The 22,215-nt window shown below is 40.2% G+C and overlaps 2 protein-coding genes and 2 long non-coding RNA genes across 4 annotated transcripts in view; 1 reads left to right on the forward strand and 3 right to left on the reverse strand.

The window, feature by feature from the left end:
- The window catches only part of LOC145434950 (uncharacterized), a 236,662-nt gene extending 235,120 nt beyond the window's left edge, over positions 1-1,542 (reverse strand). Inside the window, exon 1 of the mRNA XM_080312179.1 lies at positions 1,525-1,542. The gene's annotated coding sequence lies outside the window, so the exon portion shown is untranslated. The remainder of the gene's footprint in view (positions 1-1,524) is intronic.
- A 1,504-nt stretch (positions 1,543-3,046) lies between these two features.
- Positions 3,047-5,902, reverse strand: LOC145434969 (uncharacterized). The gene is made up of 2 exons (XR_013913652.1): positions 4,284-5,902; positions 3,047-3,660 (listed from the first exon to the last, which is right to left on the reverse strand). It is a non-coding gene; the product is annotated as an uncharacterized LOC145434969 (long non-coding RNA).
- Positions 5,903-9,565: 3,663 nt separating this feature from the next.
- On the reverse strand, positions 9,566-20,998 carry LOC145434948 (microfibril-associated glycoprotein 4-like). The gene is made up of 5 exons (XM_080312174.1): positions 19,691-20,998; positions 19,478-19,632; positions 19,324-19,420; positions 13,560-13,656; positions 9,566-10,482 (listed from the first exon to the last, which is right to left on the reverse strand). Exons 1-5 carry the CDS (start codon positions 19,950-19,952, stop codon positions 10,182-10,184), a joined length of 912 nt encoding a protein of 303 aa, XP_080168300.1. The 5' UTR covers positions 19,953-20,998; the 3' UTR covers positions 9,566-10,181.
- Positions 15,732-18,347, forward strand: LOC145434965 (uncharacterized). The gene is made up of 3 exons (XR_013913648.1): positions 15,732-16,697; positions 17,079-17,209; positions 18,155-18,347. It is a non-coding gene; the product is annotated as an uncharacterized LOC145434965 (long non-coding RNA).
- Positions 20,999-22,215: the final 1,217 nt, after the last annotated feature.

The raw sequence follows: 22,215 nt of genomic DNA on the forward strand, positions 1-22,215 counted from the left end.
GATTTCAAATTGGTATTTCTGCACTGGCAACGAATTTTTATCTGCGAGATAGCATTTGTCTTCTGGGGTTCGGATTGTCAGGAGAGGAACATTCGGTGCATCCGCCACTTAGGCGCCCATAGACAATTAATCATATAGGCTACATTATATATGGAAGTTAGCATGAGGGTAGTCCTTTTCAGCCAATGTTTTCTTGCTGCTGAATGTTCTATCGAACTCGCATGTTATAGGCCAGTGGTTCTCAACCGCCAGTCCGCGGACCGCTGCCGGTCCGCGACGACTTTTTAGCCGGTCCGCCGGGTACATTACAATTTTATACCTTAATTTAAAGATGAAATATGTGGAAGGCTTTTTCATTGATAAAATAAATAAAACATCTAATTTTTAACTGATTCTGAACTTGGTGATGTAGCATAAGGTCTGGATACATGTTCGATTTGACTTGAAGCTCAAGTCATGCCATTTAACGACATGCGAGAGACAAGTAGGATCTGACTTGCTAAACCGCGGAGTTCGCGGGATCATTCATTCATTCATTGGAGCGGGGTCGAGATTGAAAGGAGCCCAAAATTATTTCGTGAATGAATGTAAATTATAGAGTCTTTTTTGAAACTTTATGCAACTTTTTAATTTTTTTCTTGCGCTTTGCTTGATTTGGTGTCACTAAATGACTTGGTACGAATGATTGATAAAAAATAGAGATAGGCATTTCGGCGTCAGTCATTACCGCACCATTACGCGACGACACATAATGCAGTATATCCTAACATGAAACACCGAAAAAAGAGTGCCAAATATTCGTCATCGAAAAAACCTTGGCCGTAAAGGACTGCCATTTGTTGAATGAGAACTTCGGAATATATATATATATATATATATTTACCTATTAGGCTACTTTGGGAGACAATCGCACTTATTTTTGTAGCAGTTGGGGGACGAAAAAAATTGGGAGACAATTTTGTGTCCCCCTAATTCTTGGCGACATTTTTCCCTCGGTTGCTATCGTCTGTTAAGCAAATCCGTTTGGGACCACGCTTATTAGTCCCTCATTTGTCCCTTCCAAAAGAAATCAAGTCATGAAGTAGCAGGAATTTCGAGTTACAATGGCGACATTTTGACCCCTGTATAAACCCCGTATTTTGAAAAGTGGCATTAAGTCGACAATCAATAGGGGGGATTTTCTTCCACTTTTGGCGTGTATAAAATGACACCGCTTTGCATACATGATAGTTTTTGTTTAGGATTTACTCAGTTTAGACCATTCCAGTATATATAGGGATTTTAAGACTTTATACACTGTTTTAAAAAATGACGACATAAAAAATGCTGACTACCATTGTGATGACTCGACATAAGTTCTAGTTGCTATCTTGGTAGACACCGCGGATCGTACGATTTTAATGGCGACTCCTATTATTTGGGCCCTGATTAGCTCTTGGCAAAGGCGAAAGGGCACTATACCATCGTTAAATTTTGTTGTTTAACACTCGTGATACATATTGTGAAAAAGAATCCCTGCTTTACCTTAATACAACTCCATCAAATATATGTATTGGTTATAGCATGATAAATATTCTGTAGTATTTCCCGCACCCAATATATCGAGCTGATAGGTCGTTGATTTGCTTGTGTCAAGACAGCTTTAAGATGCTCTGTCAGTTGCGAGCGTAAGGCATATACCTTGTGTCAGTTATTCTCAACCTTTCATGTCTTTGCGGACCCCTTTTGGACCGTCGCGAGCCTCAGCGAACCCCCGACTTTTATTTCTAATTTAGCTCAAATTATTGTTTCCGCTCAAGCCAGACAATGTGCAATGCGGTACTAAAGATGCATTGCGACATATTCAACAGAGAAGAGAATGCTAAAACTACCAAGCAAGGTTATTATTAATCTATAGCATCCATCTCGGCCTAATCGTGAAGGTGATTGGCTTCCATTTTTTCTCTTCAGCTGTGTTTCAGTTGCTTGTCCTAGCAATTCAGTGTTCGCTTTCCTGGCATTCGCAAATCCATGTCTTTGTCGGAGGAGTAGCCCAGATAAACCAAGGAGGGTTGTTGCTCTAACCGTGCAAATAAGAAAGGATTCACCTTACTAATGCTCAAGAGAAAGAAAGAGAGAAAGCAAACAAACTTATTTTTATCTTAACCATCGGATACCGTGGATACCAGTTTTCGAATCTTAGGTCTGACCCACCCGGGGATTGAACCAACGATTTACAGATCAAAAAGCCGCACGCATCACTGCTACGCTATCTCCCCCATTCCTGCCACACCCAGATATTCCTACCCCGCTTGGGGGAGGGCGAGCTCGAATGGTGCCAAAATTATTTCGTGAATGAACACTAATTATTCGCTATTTATTTGAAAATTTTCGTAACTTTTTAATTTTTCTCGCGCTGTACGCGATTTCATGTAGATAAATGTTTGTTTATTAGGCACCCTTCCTCCACAAAAAATGCGCATCATCTGTAGACGTAGGCATCTAAGCGAGCGTTGGCCATTACCACGCCACGATGTAAAAAGACATATAAAGTGTGGGTCAACATGGGTCTCAGAGAAGTGAGCCAAAAAGATCGTCAGCAAGAAAACATTAGCCGAAAAGGATTTCCCTTATGTTGACCGTAAACTTCGATATAAAAATGTCTTGATCCGGGTACCTAAATTGCTGGCGCCGAATATTCATGTCGTGTCAATCTGGACCAGATGAATATAAAATGTGACCTAATATGGCCGCGGGTGTAATCATCCCTCTCCACACCCACAATAATTTCGTTGCTAGAGAGAGGAGAACAGCAACGACTAGCATAATAACAATATATCTCGTCGTAATTTTCAAATTACGTGCAAGGTCCAACGGACCATGTGACCTCAATCAGCTTTCCATACCTTCGTAAGTTTGTAGCAATTCCTTAAATGATTGTAATCACCCTATCATCTTACCAGAAACGCATATCTGGGTTGAAAACGCGTGATATCAATCAACCGTAATTTTAACATTAAATTCAACTGACGTAGCTCATGTCATCCGCTCATACCATGCAGCAGTGTTGCTTGAAAAATCAAACTCGTTTATTCGTCATCACGTACAAGGATAAAATGACTCTGCAAAGCTAACATAAACAAATAATGATGATCAGGCTGAAATGTGGCGATATAGGTTCGGAAAGCAGCCAACTGCAAAGTTGACTTGTTTTGTCATTTCATAACGTCACAATGCTGCGGCAAGAGAGTGTCCATTCAAACACCTATCACTGGCTATCAGACATATTGTGGTGTCAGTTGTAAATACCCAGAGTGTCGGTTTCGCACAATGCGCTGGTTACAACGCTCGGTATAATCTAGGCTTACAACCGATAATCTTACATTATATGCGTTGCACTAACTAAAACATGAGTACAGATATTCTATTTTCCTTATATTAACACACGGTAAGAAGCAGTCAGATTCGGCTATCAATTACGGCCCCGTCCGTTCAAGCCAAGGCAACAATACATATATTGACATTGACAGTCTGATGTTTAAGTGATCAGACCGTCACGTCATCATCGTTGATCATTATGGCAGACTAGGGAGACCGCAGGCACTTTGATCAGAATTGCTTGACGGCAAATTCATTAGAGTGTCTTCCCAGCTATCTTGACGTCTCGATTGTTTGCAGTGGCTGAAAAACAAGGCAGCGATCTAATGCCAAATTGTTAGCTCCATGCACAGTACATACGTTTGAAGATTATACACAACTCCAGTAAATTTCAAAACAAAAATGCAACATGATAGGTTGCTTCATCAAGATGGAGCTTTATCATAGGCCACACACTTGATTTTGAAAAGAATCAATGAAACGAAAAGGCAGATGTTATCGTAACTATGTGCTCACTCACACAGCATATATATACGATTTATCAATATTTAGAAAGTATCTAGCTAGTTGAATTATTTGAAATTAATCGGGAAACAATATAAAGTTAACGTTACGCGATAAAAGTAGGCCTATTCCCAGATATATTGAGCGTGAAGTCAACATTTTACTAATTGAGTTCTGTGAACACCTTTTCAAGGACGATTCTAAATCCGTTGCTACTCACATAGACGTTTAATAATCTGTCAGAAAGCACGTTACGCAGTGAAAATCTACCACGGCACGAATTGAATTAGTGAGGGAAACATCACAGGACGCAGCCTCCGTTTGGCGACTGTTCTGTCCAGTACTTACCCTTCCGCGTGACGTAGTTAACGAAATATAATACTTACAACAGAAGGGAAATGCATTCTATACTGAATACTCACTTTTTGTCATGGAAAAGGAGTCAGCGTGGCGATCCAAATTTGTACGCTATTGTGCGCAGAATTCAGCAGCTATGTAGAATACTCTTCAATACACAGAACGAATCGTTCGATGAAAACACTGATTGGGAAGTAACTCCATCACGCATGTTTGCGTCTTAACTTTTCATATAAGATTCGTGTTAAGGATTCATGCTGATTTACTTGTCATGAAACTTTAGGGCCATGAGGTGCTAATACATCTTCTGCATCATTCTACATCATCTGCTAGTCCATCGTCCAAAGTAACGTCCATTTACAATAACCTGCTAATACGCTGAAACTAATCTTTCAATCACTCGGTGACAGCGGACATGAGACCTTACCAGTTGATGGCACGCAATTGGTCGCGCGTACGAATACAATACAAAAGTCATCGACCTAATTCAACATTGTGAATTGTGCCTATCTCTGTAAGAAAGGCGGCATGTTAAATTTTTTGTGATAAAAGTAGGCTATTCCTAAGCTACTGATCGATCTGTATATTCTGCGAATTCGGTAGCCTTTGGGAGACAAAAACCGACTTTTCAGACGCCAATACCGGGCCAACCCCGTGCCCAAGCCGTTGAATCGGATATCATCGCGTTCAGTTCGACGAGAGGAAAACGGGGATAACTCTGTCGAACCCCTAAGACCAGCGGTTGTCGATCGGTATTTCGATCTGTGTTCTGATACCGACCGATCGAAAAACCAATTGCGTAACCCGTATTGGCGTACCATCATGGGTTTTTGGAAGAAAACTTTTTTCTACGCGTCCCATCCCCATTTCCTGGGTATCGTTGGAATCGTAATCGAATTACGCGTCTGCCGGTACCAAATTTATCCGGCTACGATATTCGGTTGGCGAGAAATCGGTGATTAAAAAAACTGTGAAAAAAGCGCTATACACTGTTTTTTGAAGGCCGATCCCGAGTCGGCTGAAAGTCCGATACGATCGTATCGGGTATCGGTCTACGCGGGGCCCGAAGACGAACGCAGCGGTACCTCGTATGGCCCAGTGGTGTGAACGACCGAGACGGAACCTCGGAAAGCCCGCCTATGAAAAACGTGAACTTCTCGGATGATCCACCGATCCAGGATAATCCGAGGATTATAATCGAAAAACTCACATAACTCCGCTTCTACTGGTCGGAATTGAGTCAAATTTGGTTTGCATCGTCTTTGAAGACAGCTAAACAATTTCATGGGGTTGGCAGAAAAATTTGAATTCTTTTTCAAAATTTCACCTAATAAATTAAAATTTTTAATTTGATCTGCGGAGTCCTTTACTTGTTAGAATTGAACCAACTTTGGTGTGCAGTGTTCTTAGGGTAACCTGACAATTTAATAAGTCAATGGCTGGAATCCGAAATTTTACTTTATTTTTGAACAGCCCTAGTGTACGTACGTACAGTCCATTTATGATCAGTGCGGGACTTGAAGCACAGGCCTCCTGCAGGCATAGGCGGAGCCTGGAGCCTATTAAATAACATTAGGTCGCATGTAATACCTCGTTTACAATGATAATGAACCCATCAAGCGCCAGGGTAATCAAGAAGACTCGCAATTGGCAATGAAGATAGGTTGGGACGGGGCCTAGGGGCCTACGATAGTAGGCCAGTTATCGTAGGCCCCGGTTGGGATAATCTTATATATGATTCGGCATTTTGACCATGTTGATAATTGTGATTATAATTTATCGGGCACGGTAATTACTCGTAAAAGTTATGATACTTTACAAAAACCCGTAGTCAACGTAGTCTTGACGACAAATACAGCATTTAGTGACGAAATTACACATGAAGGAAAGCTATCGGTATCAAGGTCAATATTACATCACCTCACTATTTCGAATTTGGTTTGACTGTTGTACTCGATAAGATTGGATGGATGGCTGCATCAACAAACCCACTCTGACTGTTTTAATATAGATTAGTGAAGATTCATTCGGCTCCGAGCCGATAAAGCTAGGTTAATGTGTTTCATCTGCGAAAGGCGCGTATCTGAACTATGACATCAGATCGATGCGATTCATGAAAGCAATTTTCACGCCGCAATATAGCGTAACGCAACAATTTTGGTCGTTATTGTTTGATATTCACGGTGCTCGACTATATTGTTCACATTGCCGATATCTTTGTATGCGATATTTACGTTCATAAGACAACGATTACGCAAATGAGTGGTACGTAGAAACCGAGATAAACCTTTAACACAGTACAAATTTGGAGTCGACCTCGGTCGGACCCGAAACCGCAATCAGCTGGTTTTGCGGTTGTGGATTATTCCACTATACGCTATCTCGCTACGCTCTACTAACGAGCTTGATTGAATTGAAGATCTCATAGGCGTGTCTGTGAATGCGGCGAATGTTCGGTTAGGTTTGCTGGATTTCGTGCTGCGCTGCTAGAATAATAGTATTTACGGTGACCGATTTCGTCACACCGACATGTCCAGAAATCGTGTTCTATTTATGCCTTAGGAGGCAGGGATGTCTTTTACACATGTTTTGATCTTGACAAGGCATACATCGCCAGTAACTGAAAGAAATTGATGACACATATTAGCTGTAAATTGGTCCACTTCATTGGGATAGACACGTTGAAACGATGGTGAGATAATTCTCAAATACAGTACTTTACACACTGAAATTCACGACCACAAGAAGGAAATGAACTGATAATAAGCACACAAAATACGGGTAAGTATATTTTTCAAGTGATAGTCAATATCTATATTCTTTATCGGTCCAAGGTAGATTCCTTCACGATGCAATTTGATATTTATGAATTATTCTATCACGTACTCTGCAGCACTCCTATATAGTACTCTTACAGGCGGATTATAAGACTAATTGGCATCGTGACAGATCTTATTCCTATCAAAAGTCATCGTCCTTTTTTCATGTCATCCTCCACATTCGGTGAATACCATCTAATAACTAATTGTATCCATATATCGTGTTAAATCACCAATGTTTTTTATTACTTTATGACAAGAAGGGGGTTCTGGTGATATTGAAAGACCAGAAAATATCTAATGTGCTTTATAAGCTCAGTGGGTTACCATTTAGTTTCCCTGAAGCTCGCAAAGTTTCCAGCACATACACAGCTCTAGTATCAACGCCTAAGTGAAGTACCATAAATGATTTTTCAACTCATAAATACCATTCATTGGCATAGTCCATTCTCAATTGCAATCGGCATCATTTACGCCCTGGATCAGTCAATGTCAAGTGGCAGAGAAATATTGGAACGCTGAGTTGCTGAGGAATGCAATTGATGTCTCTGTGGATGAGATTTTAGGAATGGCGACTTTGCAATCAGTAAAAACTTCGAATCAAGGCAGAGAGACATCGGTGTGCCCTGCATAACTGGGAATGATTTCATGAAATCAAAATTGGTCCGACAAAAATACATGTTACTATCACTGGAGAAATATATTTACCCGTATTTTACCTGCTTGTCAGCTCATTTCATTTTCGTCGTCCTTAATTTCAAAAAATTATCCCACCACCCTTTAATGGAGTTATTTTAATGAAGTGGACTAATTTCCAGCTAATCCGTAACGATTTGAAGCGGCTTTAACATGACGAGAGTCTGAGATAGGAGGTAGAGACATGTTAATGTGGTATTTATTCGAAGGTTTCTGTCTTGCAGCACTAGTAATAATTGATCAAAAAGTGTGCCTTATACGTTAAGCCGAAAATTGCCTTATACCTGCTAATACACTCCAAGTCTATGAAACAAGAAGCTTCCGATGGATATTAGGGTCGATTATAATAAATGAATATATTTATTATTTTATGGTAACTGAGATCTGCTATCGCAGCAAGGTAGCTATTGAATGTCGTAGTTATTTGCATACTAGCCGTAGAGAACTGGTGATCTAATCTGCAGCATGGCCAACTGTAGCTTCTTATAAAGACACATGTTCCGTATTTTCACAGCAGTTTTCAAACGCAAATATGTGCGTGGTGAAATGGCGTGGTCATTGGTATAATCCACAGCTGCAACACCAATGGGTTGTTGGTTCGAGTCCGGCTCAGGACGACACGAGAATTCCTACCCAAGTGTTGGAGGTTTATCTAGGCTCCTCGTTGTCATGTGATCCGCGTAAGCGGTGATATATAAAATCCTAGGAGTGGGCTGTGCTAAAAGTCGGTGAATACGGAATCAAAAAATGAATATAGGCATACTCTAAAACTACCAAATTAGTCAAAACACCATGAATAAAAAACAAACAAACGGCGAATTATGTATCGCGATCATCGATATCGTACAAGGATGACGTCGTGGATTTCAAATAGTGACGTCAAAAGTGATTGTCATTGGTAAATGACTCTTTTGACGAAACTGGTTCCCGAACCTTGTCATATAATACGACGTCAATGTCCACCTTAGTTCAGTAACAGCAATGGTCATGGTCTGGTAATTCAAAATGGCGAATTGTCTCCCTAAGTAACAAATGTCCACTAAAGTGGTCTATTAGATATTGCAAAAGTTGGGAAAAATTAGGGCGACCGCAGTTGGAGGACATTTCGTGTATATTCTAAACGCTGCGATATAAACCGCAAATCACCAGTGACAAAGCGCGGAATCGATATTCCAAAACCAATCGAGTTATTTTCAGACGCCTAGCTTGTCTCCTTCTGTTGGCGATAATTGTCGCCCAACTGCTTCAAAACAGGACTGTCCACCAAAGTAGTCTAATAGGTAAATATATATATATATATATATATGCGCAAAGATGAGGCGTTGTGACGCTCACGCACAGGTATAACTATGGATTACTAACCTACGGATAGATACGCAACCCCTGGTGTTAACACTTGGGCAAGCAGAATCTCGTTCTGCTGAGCAAGGTAAAATTAGCGTAATTGGTAGTGTTATAGCTGGCGACCAGAGCGCTGAAATTTATTATACTTGGTCTTAATCGGAAGCTAGTGTCGCACTGATTCCGAAAATACAGATTAAAATCTTGCGAGGGCAATGGAACCGCCCCTAAACAGCCAGCAAAATCTTCAAATCTGCTGTAATTGGATTTTATCAATAAATCATGTGGCTTGAATGAATACAGGCATCTCTGGTATCACGCATTGTTGTCCATAGTGAGTTGATATGTTTGCGTATAATCGATGAAAACGAGAGAGAACATTGGACCCGAGCCATCAAACTTAATAAAAGTGGTGTAAATCGTAAGCTAGTGCCGCACCGATTGCGAAAATACGAATTAAAGTCTGGTCTGGCAATGAAACCACTCCGAAGTCTTTGAAATATAAGATTTTCTCTACGTTTCATTGCTTCAATACCACAATAAACAATATAAACAATATTCACAGTTGAATAAGCCACCACGCTGAAAGAAATCCGAGTAACTATAGTAGAGGATGTGAAAGAACATTGCACATCGACAATCATATCACAGAATGTGGCGAACAACAAAATTGGAACGATTAAGAAGAACAGACGGCTTGGGCAGAATATTTCATGCTGCTTGGTGTGTTGATCAACATTCACAATCAACATCTGTAAGTATTTGTTGACGCTTTAAGTGCAAAAACTTCGACACGCATTTAAATTACCCATCCGTACAGTCTGGCTACGCGCATTCATAATAATCATTGCTAAGAATATATCGAGTGCGCGTGGCCACAAAAAAGTTTCTCCAAGTGAAACAACAAATTTCAATTCGACATTCGTGATCATCCCGAGTGCATGGGGAAGCTGGCGAGCGTAAGACACCGCGAGGCCGCGCTATGAAGTTCAACCAGCACTAACGTAAAAGCGACGTCACACAGTCAGGAGAGGCATGATCTTTCGGAGTGTGACGACAGGAATGTTCATTTCGAAGTGTGACGTCACAGACGTTCAAAGGTCGATTTCACGATATCCTCCGGAACTTCATCTCCGAGAATCGCAGGGGGTGGGAGGTGTCATTCCACCAGAATCCCTTGCCGCCTGTTTTGTGGAAGTTTCCGTTCAGGTTGCTGGAGGTGCATGAGCCATACCAACAGGCTCCTTCGAGGAAAGATGCGCAATTCAAAAACGAGCCATCGCGATCCGCGTCATTCGTTGAGAATTGTTGATTGTTGTTATATGAGAGACCATCTCCGGTTGCATTCCCGGAGAATCCGGAGTAGTGCAGTCTGTAGAAGTCGGATCCGGGGCCGATGCGGAAGGAGCTGAACGGAAGGAATCGCAGGTTTAACTCCTAGCGTGGTGGATGATCAGTGTTTTGAGGGGAGCGTGACTGACTCAACATAATACTGTTTCGGCTCTGTACGATATGATCGTGTGCTTGGCAGCAATACAACATTGTTTCAGTCGAATATGTTCGTGTAAATCAGAGGTCTCAAAGACGCGGACCATTTTGTGTGGCCCGGGACGGCTATTTGGATTTCGAAGTATTCGACAATATTTAACCACCATTTTTTTAATTTGAGAACTTAAAATTCGCTATAACTCTGCTCCAGAAGCCAGAAACTACTCATCACTATTACATCACTTTCAAAAGTTGCAACGCAGTGGAAGATTATCAATTATACACGTGACATTACTTGTTTATGATGGTTAAATATGACACGTTGATGATTCGTACTAAAAATTGTGATTTGGACTTGGGCGCGACCTTTTGTAGAATCACTCGAACCCGAACTCAATGGGTGATAAAATAAAAATGACTCGAGTAGAGTCGCGTCAAAAGATACAATCAGAAAGGACTTTTGTCACGTGAAACGCAATGACTTGGTACAACCACGGACGCAACAAACTGTCAAACTGGTCTATGAAATAGTAAAATATCAAAGGCTTGTAGCTTATCTAAGCAGGTCCGTATATGGCAACCATTGGCATTGTGTTGCCCGCATGATGTGTAGTTGGCTACATCCTGCGTCATCTTGAGTATCTTTATCCATGTTGTTATCGCCAATGAAATGTTGAGACTAAAAAGTAGTCGTAGTCTACGCTTCACAGCTGTAACACAAATGGATTCTTCGGAGATTGGACATTTCTATTGCTATGGCGCAGTAATCATGATATTGAAGTTGTTATTGATGTGCTCACATATTCGAAGGTAAATCAAACACTGAAGAATTTGACTTTGGGGATAACATGGTCAATACCCTAGATCAGTGCTTCTCAACCGCCGGTCCGCGAACCGGTGCCGGTCCTTCATGACTTTTCTACCGGTCCGCCAGGTATATTACACTTTCATACCTTCATTTCAAGATGCATCATGTCCATTTATAATTTCGATAAAACATCAAATTTCACACTGATTCAGAACTTCGTGAGGTTAACACTGGGTCAGGAAACACCCTCGATTTGACTTGAAGGCCAAGCCTTGTTGTTGTTGTTGTTGTTGTTGTTGTTTATTAAATAGAAAGATTTGGCGCTTATCACCTGTTGGTCTTTTGCACCACGACCAAGAATTGCGTAATAAATGAAAATCAGTCTAGGATGGAGTACGTATTGGATAGACATTAAAAAAGTAGCATTTCAGTGATACGAAAGAATACGAGGCGAGAAAACAGAGTTAACAGAGCAGTTGAAAAGGACACATTTACGGCTATTCACCTTGTTATTTGGCGATATGCAAGCGACATAGTGCGAGCAGATTCGCTAAACCGCGCAGTTTGCACGATCATTCGTTTTCGATTCATTCATTTTGTGCATGACCGTGACTGCCGCACCCCAGACCCCCAATTGAAGAGGGCCGAGCTTGAAGAGAGCCAAAGTTATTTCGTGAAGGAACATAAATTATAAAGTATTTTCAAAAACTTCATTTAACTTTTTTCAATTTTTTTTCACGCTTTGACCGATTTAGTGTCAATAAAGCTTTGATTAGTGGATTTCCTTCCCCAAATTAATACGCATGATTTATAGGAATAGTCTGTTCAGCGTCATCCATTACGGCGCCACGACGCACCAAAACATGATGAGGTTTAGGCTAACATGGGACCCCGAAAAGTGTGCCGAAAATTAGGCAGCGAGAAAACCTTGACCAAAAAGGACAGCCGTTTGTTTACTGAAAACTTCGATATATATATGTCAAATTCTTTATAGGCGCCTAAATGACTGGCACCAAATTTCGCTTTCCTGGCAGTCCGTAACCCACAGGACAAATGTCATCCCACAGAGAAAAGTTATTTGCTAGTGAAGAAATACAAATTTGGAATCGTTTGCGTCTGTTAGTTTAGTACGGTGGGCGATTTCAATATTTATCGACGAAATGTAATTTTTCCAACAGGCCCGCCCGAATATGTTTGATCAATGATTACGTGCCCTAAATTTTCCAAGATGACATCTCACTCAGCTCTACCGGAAAAATCGGATAATTCTGAGAGGATGAAAAATTTATAGCAATGGATACGCAATTACAAATATTATTGAACATTCATGAATTTAAAAAAAAAAAATCGCGCTTGGCGCGATTAGGCCACACTGACTATCTGCCTACACTGGTTAGAATGGATGTACTCTCGAATAGGCCTACTGCTAAAAACATCCATTATACTGTGGGGGCCCAAGACCAACGTATTTTGTGGGAGGATAGTGCTTTTTCAGCCCCGATTTTGTGGATGGCTGTTGGCAAAGTATAGCTGTTTCGGGTGTTTTCGTGCAGCACATTGTATTAGTACTCGCCAGAGTAGCCTCGTCTGGTGGTAGTGGGCAATGCGCGAGGTAGCACGACAAGGTGATTGGTTCGACTCCGAAACGCTTCTTCTCATGATATTGTCGAAGAGAAGAACATTATACGAGTTGACGTGGTCGGTTAAATCCACGGTTCTTGGCGCGAAAGACTGTAAGCGTCTATCAGCGGTAGCATGTTTATCTCGGAAAGGCAATTTTACCTCGACTCAGCAGACTCACTAACGAAAAATCTCACGGATGCCATCGTAAACGTAATTAATTACGCTCAAAACCTTTAGAATGCCACTCTCCAGCACCTTATACTTGCAAAAAATGGTTGCATACATTGCATTTTGGGTTAATTTCAATTTTTGAAAGTCCACCGGTCCGTCAAATCTTTTTTGAAATTTTACCGGTCCGCGAGATGAAAAAAGTTGAGAACCACTTCCCTAAATATCAGGAGTATACCCGGCAAGTGACCAAAATTTCGTATATATACAATTCCAATATTTATAAAGTGAAAAATAATTAATTTCAATATTTGTATAGATTACCTTCTCACAAACTTCAATACAACAAAGACCAACTGCGACACAAAATACAATATAAGACAAGAATTGATGTTCACCTGTATTTGGCTACCCAATAAATTCCATCTTTCTTGATCATGGTGATTTTCAACTCCATGTTCGCTGCCTTTGTCAATTGATGCATTGCTTCTAGACCTAAAGAAAGTCACAAACGTGAGAGTTGGCTTTAATTGAATGCTTAGGTATTGCTGATTTTGAAAATATATGTAGATAAATAAATATGCATAACTGATACAGAAATTAGTCCGATGGGCAACAATTTTGAATAAAAAATTTGTTGACTTTGTTTTGGCACTTGATTTAGGATAACTTTGGCGTGCTGGTTCCAAAAATGCCGATGGTTTCTTCTATCACTTTAAGTTTTTGCTCTACGGCATATGTCCAAAATATGCAAATTTTACAAAGTTAGCCATATTACATTTGCATACCTTATAGAAATCAACACTTTTATCATATAATAAGTTATTTAGCCAAGAGGCCAATTGAACTATTAAAAAAGGCGATGGTATCGATCTAGGCCGATACTTTCACCCACTTTCGGTTAGGCGATATTTCATACACATATTTGATGCAAACTGCAGGACATGACAAGAAAAATATTTAGGATTTAGTATCAGCTATAGGTCCAATGCCACATTCAGCTTATCCAGTGTAACTTGAATAGGCTTACCATATTTTGGAAATCTAAAAGGAGGACACTTTTTCAGAAATTTCCAACTTGCAAAACCGGAGAAGAATTCTCAAAAACCCACTTTGTGATCGATTAACTAAAAAAAAAGTTCATCACTTCCCGCTCAGAGCTCACAAAACCGTTTTTCTCTCCACATTGCCAGGTGGATGACTGAAAAAAAAGGTCATCACTTCCCGCTCAGAGCTCAAAAAAACGTTTTTCTCTCCACATTGCCGGGTGGATGACTAAAAAAAAAGAAAGGTCATCTTTTCGCTCAGAGCTGAAATCACCATTTTTCACTCCGAAATACCCGCCGGAGCTTCACTTCTGTGCTAATTTGAGGCATATCACTCGCAATTTGCCCTAAATCTGACCTCAATTTTCAAAAAGAGGACAAAATCTCAAAAAAGAGGACAAAAGGGCGTCCTCCGAGGACACTTTCAAAAAAGTCAAAAAAGAGGACAAATCCTCTTAAAAGAGGACGTATGGTAAGCCTAAACTTGAAACTCCGATAACTTCCATTATTTGGATCACGATGAAGATCTGAGGGATAGTAGTCCTAATGTGAAGATTTTGAAATCGAAGATGATTCAGAACGTAAAGTAGTCCATCAACACATCGCCGTTTCAACCGTGCAAGCGTGTCACTTATTTTCTGTGGTACCTAACAGAGTGGACTTCAAAACGACCAAAGCAGTCACATAACACCGATTTTAGGGCGAATAAATCTTTTCGCAATAAATTCAGCAGATGTTACGTAGTTCCAGTTCTACTCGTATTTGAGTGGAATATTTGCATCGCTGTTTCTACCTTCGTAACTTTCTTCTCACTTTGACCACCTTTGGTATGCATTATGGTGCAATTGGAGTTGTTCGGTAATGAAGTAATTCTGCTTTTTCGAAGTAGTTTTGTCTACTTGCGGTACTTACTCAAGTAAATCTAATTTCCCGCCACTTCTTCTTCTTAACATATTGTGATCTACTTACCTACTTTTCGCTATTTTTAGTTTGACAAGTAGAAGTATTATATTCCTCCAATTAAAGAGAAAGAGAGGGACAAAGAGAGGGAGAAATTGAGAAAGAGAAAGATTGAATAATTTCGGGGCTGCTTTCACGCAGTGCCAAAAGCAATTTAATATTCATAGAAGTTAAGCAAAGCCAATTTAAGAATCAAGCGCATGTGTTGACTCTCTTTTCCGGAAGTTAACTACAGTATATGGCATTTTCACGATGCTACGGGACTTATCATACGGGAAAAGAGCGTCGTGCCATGACGTTTTCTCAAACGAGGTGTTCGAGCAAAAAAAGATTAGTTTCACTTTTCCACAGCAAAACTATCATTTTCATCCCATGATGCGATCGAATGCTGATGCTGTCGAAAATTTATACCTCATGACATGCATTAATCTGAATCAAGCTCTTGGCACCTTTCACAGAGCTCAATTTGTAGCTTTTGACAGTTCATGAGAACGTACATGACTGATTTTACAACTACACTGTAAAAAATCTGGTAGATTTACTGGGAAATCTCCGTAAATTCTGCAACGAATTACCGCTAGCTGCCAATAATTGTGCGTAGCTTGTAATTTTACATTTTGATATGTAATATTACCTCAATTTAGCTCTAAAGTCAAGTTACCAGAATTTCTTCGCAAAATCACTGACAGTTACTCGTTTCTGAAGTTTACCAGGCTATTGGCAAAATTGATTAGCTTGAAAATCTCTGCAGCCAATGTATACGTGGAACTGAATGTTACTGATATCATTCTCGTGGTGATATGACCTGATTCAACCTCGTTCGCGAGACTGGGGTCTGTCATACGGAAATTGTTGGCCCTAGTACCAATTTCAGAATAGTACATAGTAGGGTAAAAGGAACAACTGACAATCGTAGATATAGCCACTATATTATATTATAAGGCGGTGGCTATCGGCCGGTCTCGCTGGTTACATTCGTTGTCACGGATAGGACTGATGAGTTGGAATATCAGTTTAGGATGTATAATATTGTTCGGGAAACTAGAAATACCAGCACCGCATGCTAAGTTGACCAGTTGATAATGGCGAACAAGGCGACCTGTAATAGCTTACATTAGGTTACCGTTACGCGTTACTGATTTTTCTGAGATTCTTAGTAAACAACCAACGCACCACTGTGACATCACAAGCATCGTCTGGTTACGTAAGTACGGTAAGTAGTGACATCACATGGGATAAATATCAATTTATACGCAATTAGATGGGAAAGAAAGGGACTAGATGTAATGATAAATGTTTCTGTAAAAAAAAACAACCTAAATTAAATATTATAACGCAGTGGCCAGTAAATATTATTGGTGGCATGTCAGCGGATGAATACCACTTATTTTGAAATCGTTAGAGTGGCGTATCGTCGTCTGGCCATTATAGAGATTTGAGCAAAGGGTGGAGCGAAGCTTGTGCTTGAAGAAAGTGGACACGATCGTTGAAGATTCCTAGGAATGCTGATTGGGATACGCATCGTAAAAGGTACAGTACTACATAGTATTCGTTACCTTGAATATCTACGACTGTGCACACCACCGGGATGACTTTGATTTCATGATTGAAATATTTCATTCGTCGCATTCTCTGTTCTATTTTGGGATGTTAGTCGACCAATATACTGACCTGTGACACCACATACTCTGCCGCGGAGTAGTTGAAACTGTTGGTATGTTTATGTCATTTTGGGCCATAGCATAGACATGTTTCCATCCACTGCTAGATTTGTTTGGTACACATGCCACCTCAAATGAGGAACCTTTTGCTTCAATACATAAGATCAGTGGTTCTCAACCTGGGGAACGCGAGAAATTGACAAAGTCTGTATGAATTCTGACTAAACATGTGTTTCACAACCATTTTCAGGAGACGATTGTTGAAGATGAAACTTATTTCGTAATCAAGAAAGCTCGCCAAATTCAAACTCCAGCAGTCGCGCTCAACTTCATTTAAGCAAATTTGTGATATTCTTTGAAGATTTAGAGGAATTCCCACGTGTAAGTCATTCATTACTTCATAGCTTTGGCAGTAGCCTAAAGCTCGTTGCGCTGGATAGCTGTTGTTAATAGCTGGCGAACTGCACTGCGTAAGACAGACTTCGATGCAATATAGGTTGGTCGGTTTCGCCCTCAATTAAGCTACTCTATATCAACACACAATTTAATTCAATTCAATTCCAAAACTGATCAAATTGGGCATGGCAGTACAGAACGACGCCTTGTTCTCTGTAGACACTACCAGCATTAGGGTAAGTCTCAGTGCAACCTACCTTGAAACAAATTGATGTCCTGTCCAATGTTTTTTTTGCTATTTTCAAACAAGTTTGGGGAAATTTGTCAAAAGTGTTAAAGACTGGAATACGGATTCAATGGCGTAAGACATAAGATCAGGGATGGGCAACCTGCTGCCGGAGATGGGAATTTGTGCGGCCGCCAACACCTAATTCAATTCGTATGTGTTAGCATCCGTCGACATGCAAATTGAAATTACTAATTCACTCCTAATTTTTTTTAGAGATTTTAATTATTCTTGAAATTTTCTTCGCGCTCCACGCAATTCAACATAACTTGATTTTTCGATTTTAATATAGTAGCGCCCTTCTAAATCTGACCAGGAATCAGAATCGTGTGCTCCTCACGAAAGAATTTTTTTATGGTACATTTGGGCGATTTCGATATATTTCCACTACCGATACGTTGGACAATCCTGATCGGGGGTCAAGAAATAACAGCATGCAATAAAGTGCATGGTGAAGTAGGTCATGAATCTCTGCTATATCATTTAAAAGGCGGAGCCGTCACCACACAATGTATCAGTACCGGTACTTCAAAAATTGTTATATTTTTGTTATCCTCTTTGTCTTAGTAGTCTTTATAATGTCATGTTTTGTCTAGGTTAGGAACTTTGCTTATTATAGCGACTTACGCATGAATTCTTTTTAGTGGAGCTGCAAGATACTAGCTACACAGAAGGAATGAGGACGAGAAAGAGAAACAATTGGAAGTTTGGCCGATGGTGGGAGACCACTCGTGTTACTGCATGTCTCCTAAAGAAGAATTAGACCTCCAGCAGCAATACTTTTCCATCGATAATCTTCTCATCGTGAATCATGAATGAATATACAGTTTGTTCCAATCTCGTTTTGGGGCTGTGAAGAAGCTTTTGCGATATTTTAGCATCAGGTTGTTTCGCGATACGTACAGGATGTACGTGAATTTACAAGCTGGTATGTAATCCTGATTTACTCAGACAGCATGTATGTAGGTAGGCGGTAAAATTACAGTCTGAGTGGCAAATATACAGGATAAAATGTAGATTCAATTTACATTGACTAACGGTAATGTTAAATTACCACGAAATGTCTGGCTACCGTGCTTCCAAACATTTCGCGGTAAATCGAGGTTAGTATTTTTTACAGTGTACTTACTTACTTGGTTAGATTTCACGTCAGCCAATTTTACTTCGTCCTGAAGTAGTTTGAGGTTGCTTTCAACAGTACTATTTCTATCTCTACTTGAGTAGCTTTCCTGAGTACTTGGACCATCGCTGGGTGTAAACTGATATAATATCAATTCTCTATCTTATTATTGACGTAAATACGATAAATCTCCATCTTTGTTAAATAGTACAGCCACAACACACCAAAAAAAACATGTCTAGCATGAAGGTAAATTTGAATTTGTATTTCTGATGGATTATTGGTGACTCTGCTATATTGTAGAGAAAATATCCATATATCCTTTCCATATCGGGACAAAGTCAGTTTGGTCTAATGCAGTGGTAGGCTAGCAGTCTTGAACTGCTTCGAAAAGCAATACTCTTTACTCGTTCTGGAGTAGAATGTTAACTCGATAGTGGAACTAGCTATTGTGTAAAAAAGTACTTGTGTCCTGGCAGATTTATCCCGATAGCTTGATCAGCTCATATAAGCTCAGCGTTCCCGTTACAATCACAACCGGTCAACTAGATGACTTGTTAGTCAGTAACGATATCTGCGATATTGAACAACGGCTATAACATATGACGTGCTGCTCATCCTGTCAGTCACGAAGTGTGGCTAGGTGCTATCCATGAGATGGAGCCGGCAAAATTTATATATAATAAGTCATACCCAACCAATGATCTCCTTGCAAATCGCCAAATCCATTCACGTAATCATCCCAGCCTCTGTAGAAATCGACGTCTCCATTCATTCTTCGCTGGAAAATCTTTTATGACACCGAATATATATCTCATTTTCTACCAAAATCTCGCATTCAACTCACTGTCCAGTTTCCACCCTCGTCAGTTACGTCACAGAACACACCCCTGAATCCCACTGTGGGGAGGTACAAATCGAAGACACCCCCAGAGTCATTACGGGCTGATGCTGATTCCAATTTGGTGCCATCACAACTTCTCGGGGCGAACATATGAAAAGCTAGAAATCATAAAGTTCATAAAAGTCACTCGAAGAATGATAGCGATGTAAATCTTACCTTGCTTGATTTTTCTATCTATGCTCTGTTCGACCAAGGTCATGTTAACAACACCTTGAGGGCCGCGGGGGCCACGAGTTCCACCGGTGCCAGCTTTACCTACCCTACTACTGCCCACCGTGACCAAATCTGTGTTCTCACACCATTGCTGGCACTGGTTGCAGACAATTCCTTTGAAATGCGAGAGTCGATGGCTTGTTGCCCATGTTGGAGATGTGTTGAAGGCAAACAAAAATAGCAAGAAAGGAACAAATATTTCCATCTAGTGTTACGCAGAAATTCAGAAGCTAAAAGTTAAAAATTGCCAGGAAACCTCTTATTTGCCAACTATACACAATTGTACCCACAACGGGTGAAGGGTCACTTTTCCAATCAGTTTGGCTCCTTGGGCAGAATTACAATATCGAAACATTAATAAGTTTTACCTTTCAGTAATACAATACGATATTGCGTGAATCGATATAGTATTTCGCTCTATTAACTCGGGCGATAGAAATATTATTCATTAATGGTATTGCATAGCGTGAATAAAAATCAACCATATTAGATGCATATATTATGACGATCTCTCCAAAATAATTTAGTATGAACAGCCACAACCTGCGTCCGACAATAGGTAGCAGCGTACAATGAATATGTACTGGGTCAATCTGCCGTGACTTATTCTAAGGTCGTTACAAAATGTTCATCTGCCTGTGACGAGCGTAAGGCATATTTATTTATATTCATTCTGTGACTTGGTTGAGATTAGCGAATAAGTTGCGTTGTCTGGTATAGTGTTTCCTGTGACAAAACTTTTATTCACGATTCCTATCTGGATATTTTGTAACCTTTCGTGACAGATCAATACTGTCGGTTATTTCGCTCTATTTCAAAAAGTGACATGGCGGGAGCTAGGCTTGATCATTTTCGTTGACCGACAGACGTGCTTAGAACAATCGATTGAACGACTTGCCCGCATGCTGAAATGCCTTACAATTAGGGCTGGGCACAATGATTCGAGTACTCGAATCTGAATCGAGTATTAATTTTAATGATTCGAGTCGGGTAGTAAAATACGATTTTTTCGAGTAAGGAAATTCTACGCTTCTCGCCACTGGAAGTTAATTTACCAACGAGAATTATAGTTTCGATACCAAGTTTCACTATTGAAGCCATTAAACCTTGATTGGCGGTATCGTAGCATACGAAAAATATAGTACACAGCTACGAAGGTTACTAGACGCAGCACATTTCCAAAGTCATGATTATCCACAACATTGTCACCAAGTGGAATGAAATCGGTATGGTAGGAAAAATACTAAAGCATCATTTATGAGATGGATAACAGGTATTATATTCTTCGTGGTGGCATAAAAGTTACATATTTGAACTTCAACATATTACATTCTGTTATAACGTCATAATATGTGATACTCGATTACTCGACTCGACTCGAAGCATATTACGTGATTCAGAATCGAATCACCCAGGAACTCGATTTTGCCCAGCCCTACTTACAATGGCTGTAGGTGTAGGTCTAGTCTTGAAAGCAAAGTGCAATCTTAATACCTACTTTCTATTATTCAAGAAAAACTTAATTTAAAATTCTAACTTTATATTTGCTCCAGTTCTGCAATAGGTTTCATGATAATGACAAGAACTTTACTCCGTGAATGACAAATGTTTGGCTCCAATACTGAGTATATCGCAGAAGGCAAGTTCCACGTCTAGCGCAGCAACGAAATTGCGCAGCCTGTATTAGGCCTTTGTATTCAATTTTGTATGATGTATTTCACTCAGAACGCAGTATAGAGGTCATTTACCGCGTTAGTACATGGCGCTTCTTTATCTGATGATTAATAAATAATCACCGCGTCTCTCTCATACATCGTTATATTGGTGTACGGGTGCAGCGCAAATCATAATTTTGACAAGAATCATCCCGTATTAACGCTTCCACAGTGACGACAGCAAATGAACGAAAAATTTTGGCCCCGATTTCAGCCGTAGAAGCTAAAGTGGCAGTAACAGAGTACAAAAAGGAGATCGGGGAGAGATAGTGAGAGTGAAAGGGTTTATAAATATCCGATATCAAATTTTAAAAATGCTATATTTTGAATTCAAGTTAGCTCGCATCGTCGTCAGTCCATCCTATAATGGCACAAGAGCTGATTATCGTGATTTTGTTAACGGTTGTGGAACTGATATTATCACCACTTTTAAATATACCTCGTTACGATCTCTTTCGGAAGTCTCAATCCAGCCTGGTTTAGCAGCTACTTCGTTGGTAGAAAGTTCTCTAACGAGTTCGGTTGTCAGCTTGCCTTTATATAATGTGCAGTTCATCCTTTCTGTTTTTATAATTTAGGTATAAAATTCGTGCCTAGACAGCGGAATTACTGGTAGGTATAAGCATATTTCCGTCGGCAGCCAATATTGAATTCTTGTGACCGTACATGGATCGACCGGCCGCTAAAATATCGTTGTCACCGCGTGACGGCAACGGTGTCTGATTTGACTGCAGTCGAGTGCCAAGTCTGGCG

The sequence above is a fragment of the Botryllus schlosseri genome, chromosome 3 (genome assembly GCF_051294905.1).
Source record: "Botryllus schlosseri isolate E-star chromosome 3, Bs_hap1, whole genome shotgun sequence".
NCBI lineage: Eukaryota > Metazoa > Chordata > Ascidiacea > Stolidobranchia > Styelidae > Botryllus > Botryllus schlosseri.

Coding starts and splice junctions, on each gene's coding strand:
- LOC145434948 (XM_080312174.1), bottom strand. CDS start 19,952: ATGGAAATATTTGTTCCTTTCTTGCTATTTTTGTTTGCCTTCAACACA. Junction 19,421..19,477: donor ACGAGGGTGGAAACTGGACA/GTGAGTTGAATG, acceptor GTGTCATAAAAG/ATTTTCCAGCGAAGAATGAA. Junction 10,483..13,559: donor TATTGGGTAGCCAAATACAG/GTGAACATCAAT, acceptor CCTTCCGTTCAG/CTCCTTCCGCATCGGCCCCG.